Here is an 8364-nt window from a genome sequence, read left to right as displayed (position 1 = left end):
ATTCTACTTGCGAGGTAGTATTAGGTTTGGTTTCTATATTTTGGTGGTCCTTGGGTGTCTCTAAACAAGTGGAGCTACATAATTTCAGCACCCCTCGGGCGGTCCACTATGCAGTTTCGATTCTTCGGCCTCTTGTTATTCAGAACCCCTTTTGCAAAACACACTCCTCGCTTCATCATCCCACCCAAATTTCGATTCCCCTTGCGATGTATCAATCTCGGAAACATTAGTCATGAGTGTGACACTACTAGTTCAACTGACCATGAAGCCCTTAAGATTCAAACCATTCTCAAGACTAAACAAAATACAAATGTTTACGACATTGAGAGAGCTCTCAATCAATGCCAACTCATATTATCCGAGGACTTGGTGCTCAATGTGCTTCGACGACATCGTTCTGATTGGAAACCCGCTTATGCATTCTTCACTTGGGTCTCTAGAGGTCAAGATGGGAGTGATTATTCGCCTGGAACTGGTGCCCATAATGAGATTCTTGATATTCTAGGCAAAATGAAAAGATTTGAAGAGCTTCACCAAGTGCTCGACGAAATGTCTAAGAGAAAAAAGGGTCTCGTAAATGAAGTTACGTATCGAATTGTGATTAATAGGTATGCTGCTGCGCATAAAGTGGATGAAGCCACTGAGTTTTTTTATAGGAGGGTACAATTTGGTCTTCAGCTCGACTTGATTGCGTTTCAGACTCTGTTGTTGGCGTTGTGTCGGTATAAGCATGTGGAGGCTGCCGAGTTTTTGTTTCATAGTAAGTATAAGGAGTTTAGGATGGATATTAAGACGAGGAATATTATTCTGAATGGATGGTGTGTTTTGGGGAGTTTACGTGAGGCGAAGAGGTTTTGGAATGATATTATTACGTCGAAGTGTAAGCCGGATAAGTTTACGTATGGGATTTTTATAAACTCGTTGACTAAGGCGGGGAAGTTGAGCACTGCGGTGAAGCTGTTTAGGGCAATGTGGGAGAAAGGTTGTGACCCTGATGTTGCGATATGTAATTGTATAATTGATGGTTTGTGTTTTAAGAAGAGGATCCCAGAGGCAATTGCGATTTTTAAAGAAATGAATGATCGGGATTGTCTTCCGGATGTGGTTACTTATAACTCGCTTATAAAGCACATATGCAAGATTGATCGGATGGAAAAGGTTTATGAGTTTTTAGATGATATGGAACAGAAAGGAGGGAGCTGTTCTCCAAATGCTAGAACTTATGGTTATTTGTTGAGCTCAGCAAAGAAGCCTGAAGATGTTCCTCCAATTTTGAAGAGGATGGAGAGATATGGCTGCAAGATGACAAGTGATGTTTATAATTTGTTGCTTAGGCTTTTTATGGAATGGGGTAATGAAGAAAGAGTGAAATCAACTTGGGTTGAGATGGAGCGGAGTGGTCTTGGACCTGATCAACGATCCTACACAATTATGGTTCATGGTCTTTTTGAGAATGGAAAGATGGAGGATGCATTGCAGTATTTCAATCAGATGACGTTGAAGGGTCTGGTGCCAGAACCAAGGACCAAATTGTTGATCAAAGCCATACACATTAAGCTGCAAGATAAAAAGAATGAATCAGGGGATACTGGAGATGTAATGGATAAAGTTAGTTTGTTAATTGCTTCACGAAAGGATAGAAAGAAATACAGAAAAGCGAGGTAGTGTTTGTGCAAGGTATAGATTACAACACATGATTAACCATTTACTCGCCTGGTAGAAATTGATTCATAGCCAAAACAAGCTACTCCTGTGTAATTTACAGACCGAGGAGGATGAGTATGGACACATGTCAATGAAACTTCTAATCTTTTTGAGGTATGGACACTGTTGTTATGTCATGCTTAAATGGTATACTGTGGATATGGCAATTTATTCTTTGTATTTGGCAGACGAGGATCAAAGATCTCATTGGAATAGGGATGAAATTCAATTTTAGCATATGGTACTTTGATGAAACTGGATGAGATTAAGGACGGTGACTAGAGTTAGATATTTACATGCCAACAAACTAGGGGGTTGAATAATTATATTGCTACCATGTTCATGCAAATTTTCTGAACAAAACATGAGGAGGCTGTTGCATCATCTAAACTTTTTCTCATTCATTGGAATGACCAACTTTACGGGATCATTGTTGATAAAGAAACGCCCTCACGCAGTTGGAATCACATTACGCTAGGGCTAAACTGGATTGGGCAGGAATTCTGGCAAAACGTAACAGACCAGAACCATCTTCAGTATTATCAGTGGCATTACATCGAAAGAGGCGAGCACTGGCTTTGAAAACACTTTACTCTCCTTTAGCTAGCCACTGGAAGATGGTTCTCTATTACTTAGCAAACTTTTTTAGAAGAAACTATAACTATGTATATCATCTTTGTGCTGTATGAAGTAATAGAATTGTGGCATAATTAATAAATTCGTCTTAAAATATACAATATACAGTACTTTCACTGTCCAATTCATTTCTATTCTTTCGCGGCACGGCACACACTTTAATACTTCTGTTAGATACTGTCCGAGCAAGTTTTTTTACGTTGCTCCTTGACGCACATTCTGAGACTCCTATAAATTATAGTTCCATAATATTTTTTTATTTCTTTCTCCTAAATAAAAGTTTAACGTTTAAACTTTTATTAAAGAAAAAATAAATTAAAAAAAGGTTATGAAACTACACTCTATAGGATCCAAAATGCATGAAAACATTGAACGTAAACAACTGCCGGAACGGAGGGGACGAAGGGAGTATAGTTATATGCTCAGACCGTGTCGTGTGTATATTATAGCCCTCGCGTCTAACATATTTTACTGCAGATCGTACATGCACTGGGCGTACTGATAAAAAAACGGATAATAATTAAGTAGTATAATTATGTTAGAAGATTTGCCCAGAATCAACTTTAACAGACAACCACGCCGTACATACTTAATCCTACTAATACATAAATAAAACTTAATCCTGCTCATTATTATACTTAATCCTCCTAGTACATGCAAGCTGATGTAGAACTTAAGCACCACAATCAATTAAAAGAGCCCCTCCATATGCAATCAAGCTCAGTGAGGCCAGGCTTTTGAGCCTCCAGCACTGAATAATTCCCCGTGTCAGATGCATAAATGCTTCCTACGCCTCCATGAATCGGAGACGGGGTGATGGAGGGGAAAAAGAAGCTAGGCAAGTGAAGCTTCTCCCCTCCATTTGTATTGTTTTCGTGGAATTGAGACGAGGATGACGTTGAGGAGGAGGTGTGGTCGACCATCAGCGGGGGAGGAAGGCCACAGTCAAATAGAGTCGTATGGTAATTGAAGCCGCCAGGTGCAGCTGTGGATCTGGAGAAACAGGACACGTGCTCCTTCTCGAGGTAGGAGTAGTCGATCACGCGATGATGATCAGTTGTTGCTGCTGTGAAGGGAGTGGAGTCTAGAAGAGGTGGCAGAGAAGCGGAGGATGAAGAGCTCATTTCTGAGTACATGCCATAAGTTGGTGTTTTGTCACCAGGGCCAGCAGTACCACTTTTCTTCATCAGCCTGGATATCACCCACTCGTCCTGAAAATTAGCCAATTATAATTCATCAATATAAACATGAGCAATCCAAAATCTGTATCAATTTTTTTTTCCCAAATAACGCGACAGACAGATGACTAATTCTAATTAGATGATTTATTACATTGACATGTTTTGAATTGAATGTACCTTAGAATTAGTGGAAAGATAGTGGTAAGCCAGCTTGCCATCAAGGCGATATTCATGCATCACCCAATTGGTCTTCTCTCCTTTGGGAGCACGGCCTCTGTAGAAGACAAGAGTCTTCTTCATGCCCACCAGAGACGATGTCTTTGAGTTGTAAATCTCCCTGTCTTTCCCCGTGGCCTTCCAGTATCCAGCTTCGGTTGCTCGATTCGTCCTCAACCCTGTCGGGTACTTCCGGTCCCTCAAGCTATAAAAGTACCAGTCTTTCTCCCCCATCTTCGCTCTCTCTGCGTTAAGGCATCACAAAATCAAGCCAAAGCTGTGAGAATTAAAAAACTAAAAAAGAGAAACTTGGCAGAAAATGAAGTGTTGATTAGTTACCAGGGAGGTGCCATGGTTCGCATTTGTTGAGGTCAACTTGAGCAATGGCTCTGCAAGTGAAGTTGTGATCAAGAACTTTGTTGAGAAGGTAATAAGTGATGAGCTCTTCATCTGTTGGGTGAAACCTGAAGCCAGGAGGCAGTTGCGCATCTGCATTGCTCTGCAGATTGTGGTAAAAGATGTCCATCTTCTAGCTTCAAAACAAGAAGCCTAGCAATTGTCCAAAAAGCCTAGAATTGGACAGGGGTATATATAGCAGAGTAGCTGGAATGAAAAGATTGAGCAGGGCGTGTGAGTAGGAAAGAGAAGAGTGAAGAGTTGAGTGTAATGTGGGAATGGAGTGGCAGCAAGAAAAGTAAGTAGAGAAAAGAGGTGGAGAAACTAAAAGGAAAAATCTCTGTGTTTTCTGGGCTGTCCTCTTCAGCTCTTCTGATCATCTCTCTGCTACACCGGCTTTTTATCCATATGGCTATGCATGCCTAGCCTAGCTAGAGATCACTGGAGAGGTTGAAATACTTGTGTATATATTATTTTAATCACACACGTATAGAAATTCTGATGAGAGTGTGTCTGAGAAGTGGGCTCTGGCTCTGTTTTGAGGATGCGTGCGTGTGCTAACAAAGTTGCAGGCATCCCACCTGTCAGTACAAAACGAGGCTAAGATTTTATTTTCTAATTATCATTATTCATTACTGCCTAGCTGATTCAATACTGGACTTTATATTTTGTTCTTCCCTTCTAATTTCTATATTTCTCAACAACATAATCACTATCTGCGCTATTTTGGATACTACCGTCTAAAAGTGTTTAGATTGACGGTCTCGTCCCATCTTACTTCAACGGTATCTTTCTCGCTCTTATGTGAGGGATTTCCCACTGATCAGAACCTTGTGTTGTTGGCCTATATGGCCAAAAATACAAGAAATAGTTTGATCACTTAGCAAGTTGTTCAACAGAGTACCACATATAGCATGATAACTTTAAAACAATGCCCAAAGGCCAAAACATATACTCCCTCCAGCCCAATAGGTAGTATACATTTGGTGTGGACACGGAGACCAAGAAAAAATGTAAAAAATTAGTAAAGTTAGATGAAAAGTGAGTAAAGTAGCGGGACCTATTTATATTTAATTATAGATGTGTGATAGTGGGGAAAAGTAGTGGGTGTAATAGTGTTTATATTATTATAAAATGAAGCTAGTGGAAGAAAGTAGTTGGTGTAGTAGTACAGTATTTTACATTATTAAAAGTTGCTATTTTAAGAATGTATAGAAATGATGGGACGTTCCGAATAGGAAACTGTATAGAAATGAGCGGGACGGAGGGAGTAATCTTGAAGGAACATATTAATGAATAGTGGTCACTCGTAAGAAGACTGGCATTCTAAACAATACAATCAACACTGTAATTTACTGCAAGTCGGCTAGCTGCCCATCCTTTACGTTACTACTGTGCAGCTAGTGAATGGCTGAATTATTGAGGAGAAAATAGATTTGAAATGGTCAGATCACCAAGACAGTGAGGAAAAGATTTGAGCAAGGAAACAACAAATGGCAGCCAAACGAGTACTAAACCAAGTAATACGTGTTTCTCAAGCCACATGAATGACATGATATTGAAACTTCAAATAAACGACACCTTGACATGATCTCGACTTTTGGAGTTATGCGTGGTAACTGGTACTCCCTCCGTCCCCTTTTACTTGTCCCTTTTGGAAAAAAAACGCATCTTAAGAAAATGTTAGTTGGATATCTTGTTTTCATACATATCCATAATAAATGTAATGAATTAGATAGAATTGTGTATATATATATGCTAGTCAAACATTGGAAGTTGTTACTTTTTGAAAAAACATACAAAAAGTTGCTTTGAAAAGAGAAGTGGACAAGTAATTTGGGACAATTTTTTTTTTCAAAGTGGACATGTAAAAGGGGACGGAGGGAGTAACTTCATATCATTCATGCATTCCAGCGTTGTAAGTTGCAACTGAACACCTTTCGCCTCTAGTTTTAGGGGAGTTTGGATTACCTTAACTAAAATGATTTTTTACTTGAATTAGGGAAGTGGAGTAAAAATGAGAATTAAATAAGTTAATAAAGTGTTTGGAAAAGAAGCAAAAACTCTGAGAGAAAAGTTAGCATTCTCAGTTTCTTAAAAGTGTTTATGCTTGTTTACACAAACAGATCAAAAAAAATAAAAACTGAAAAAAGCTCCTGCTGCTGCTTTCGGGAAACAGATACTCCATTAGTAGTTACTTTCATATGAATAACATATGAACATTAGTCTGTTGGAATGATTTTAAAATAATGATTTATAATTTATACCGACTTGTTATGACAAGTGTGTAAGTTAAATCGTCAATTTGGATAATTTTGTATTACATATGATTTTTGACTTCATAATGTTCAAGTTAAAATGGAAGAATCTGGGACCATAAACCCCGTAAAAAAGGCCATGTGTCCGTTGGTAACAGTAAGTGTGCTCTAACAATCGAAATAAAGATGAAGAGATGTGAGTAAATTGACGAATTAAAAAACAGTTGATGCATGCATGTATCAACTCAGCAATCACATCCATCGGTCGCCATCCAGAAAAGGATCAAATAATTAGACGCCTCATGCATGCCCGAAATATCAAGGAGAAGCAAAAGCTTGTACTCCGTATAATTACTAGCTCATCGATCAGTCCTTTTCTCGTTCACTGCCTCCGTATTGTATCTTTTAAACTTGTCTAGGCTTCTTCTCCTTGTACTCTACCCGTCTGTATTTTGCCAAAACTAAGGGGGTGTTTGGATGATTGATGAGAATGAGAATGGAAATGAGGGGTATGAGGATGAAGGGTATGGGAAATGATAACCCAAAAAGTGTGGAGGTATTGATTTACCCTTGAAGAGGGAATGAGGTTCCCATTCCAAGCAAAAATTTTACTAATCCAAACACAATGTATGGATATTAGGTTCCGATTCCCGTTAACCGGACTCATTAACCATCAACCAAACGCCCCCTAAGCCATTTTCGGGTATCGGAACAAAAAATAGTTTTCACTTATTTTATTACTTAATAGCTAGCTAGCTTAAGATATAATTGTGATCCTTATCTGTTACCGAACATGAACATGTATAAAATTAATTAGTTTTCGCTTTTCACTCATCTGTTCAACAATTGTTTATTAACTATCTCAATACTTATACTACATAAACTATATATATAGCATTGTCTTTGTTTAGGGGTTATATCAATTGTGTATATATGATATGATGCACTTGATAATTTTTGGTTTTGTTACATTTAGATTGATCAGATGTCTGGTTTTAATATGATACATAGTTTGTTCACGTAACTATTGTTCTTCGTACACTAATGATTAAGTTTTAAGGGATAAATGTGTTGAGGAATCATAACTCTTACTTTCAATAAAGAGTCTTGTTCTTGAGCGTTTGCAGAGTCCATAGAAATTTTGAGGGCATAATTTCGGGAAGTATGATGAGCTGATAGGACCAACCAGTTCACACGATGAGGATACAATATGCATTTGATCATAAGAACAAGCAAAAGACTTAATACTACTCCTTGATGAAGTCCGACTTCAACTTAAAAATACTTGGTATCTCCAACTAGCATGGTAGCACATCATGTTAATCGAGTCATCTATACCGTAAATTTACTTAATTTTTAAAATTGTTTAATGAATAGTAGAATAATGCAGTAGTAATAACTCTTCTTTTTTTTTTTTTTGACAGAAAATACACTTGCTCGTATCGATAAAACGCCAATACTCCGAGGAGTTTCTTTCATTCAAAAAAGCTTATCATCTAACCGAAAGACATGAAAATGTCTCCGGAAGTTTAGACAATAAGACCTTAATGTCCGAAAAGAAAATGTCCCAACTTGTAAGACCACGCTACCTGAAACAAATACAATTGATTAATAACAAGAAAATACAATAAATTTAATAATTAATATCAGTATAGTTTATAGTTTATCAAATCAAAAGGTGGTAAAAGTGAAATGAAATGATAAATATAAAAATAATTCGACAAAAAAAGAGGATAATATCAGAAAGAAAACAGAAAAAAATTATATCTAACCAAAGGGAGACCCTTTGGCTAGATATATAATAAGATAAATAAATACTAAGAATAATTAATGATAAAAGTATCAATATATAAAATTGCAATCTTCAAAAAATATCTAAAATTTTAAGTGACAAATTAAATAAAATGTAATAAACAAGCCAACAAAATGGCACGGAATTGCCTTCTATACCGTAATACTATCTTATCAAAAAA

General features: G+C 37.5%; 2 protein-coding genes across 2 annotated transcripts; one reads left to right on the top strand and one right to left on the bottom strand.

Moving 5' to 3' along the window:
• The first annotated feature begins 32 nt into the window (after window positions 1–32).
• Window positions 33–2422, top strand: LOC108225228 (putative pentatricopeptide repeat-containing protein At3g15200). The gene is made up of 2 exons (XM_017400056.2): window positions 33–1818; window positions 1893–2422. The coding sequence occupies exon 1, from the start codon at window positions 109–111 to the stop codon at window positions 1663–1665; it is 1557 nt and encodes a 518-aa protein (XP_017255545.1). The 5' UTR covers window positions 33–108; the 3' UTR covers window positions 1666–1818; window positions 1893–2422.
• A 430-nt stretch (window positions 2423–2852) lies between these two features.
• On the bottom strand, window positions 2853–4918 carry LOC108225461 (protein CUP-SHAPED COTYLEDON 1). Its single transcript, XM_017400327.2, has 3 exons — window positions 4077–4918; window positions 3699–3982; window positions 2853–3551 (listed from the first exon to the last, which is right to left on the bottom strand). The coding sequence occupies exons 1-3, from the start codon at window positions 4261–4263 to the stop codon at window positions 3027–3029; spliced, it is 996 nt and encodes a 331-aa protein (XP_017255816.1). The 5' UTR covers window positions 4264–4918; the 3' UTR covers window positions 2853–3026.
• Window positions 4919–8364: the final 3446 nt, after the last annotated feature.

The sequence above is a fragment of the Daucus carota genome, chromosome 6 (assembly GCF_001625215.2).
Source record: "Daucus carota subsp. sativus chromosome 6, DH1 v3.0, whole genome shotgun sequence".
NCBI classification, from domain to species: domain Eukaryota; kingdom Viridiplantae; phylum Streptophyta; class Magnoliopsida; order Apiales; family Apiaceae; genus Daucus; species Daucus carota.
Note: the sequence above shows the minus strand (reverse complement) of the source record. Positions and strands in the feature narration are given on the sequence as shown.

Bases quoted from the DNA above. Each gene is read 5' to 3' on its own strand.
- LOC108225228 (XM_017400056.2), top strand. From the start codon at position 109: ATGCAGTTTCGATTCTTCGGCCTCTTGTTATTCAGAACCCCTTTTGCA.
- LOC108225461 (XM_017400327.2), bottom strand. From the start codon at position 4,263: ATGGACATCTTTTACCACAATCTGCAGAGCAATGCAGATGCGCAACTG. The intron at 3,983-4,076 runs GTAACTAATCAA...GCCTTAACGCAG, and splicing joins CGAACCATGGCACCTCCCTG to AGAGAGCGAAGATGGGGGAG. The intron at 3,552-3,698 runs GTACATTCAATT...GCTAATTTTCAG, and splicing joins ATCTTTCCACTAATTCTAAG to GACGAGTGGGTGATATCCAG.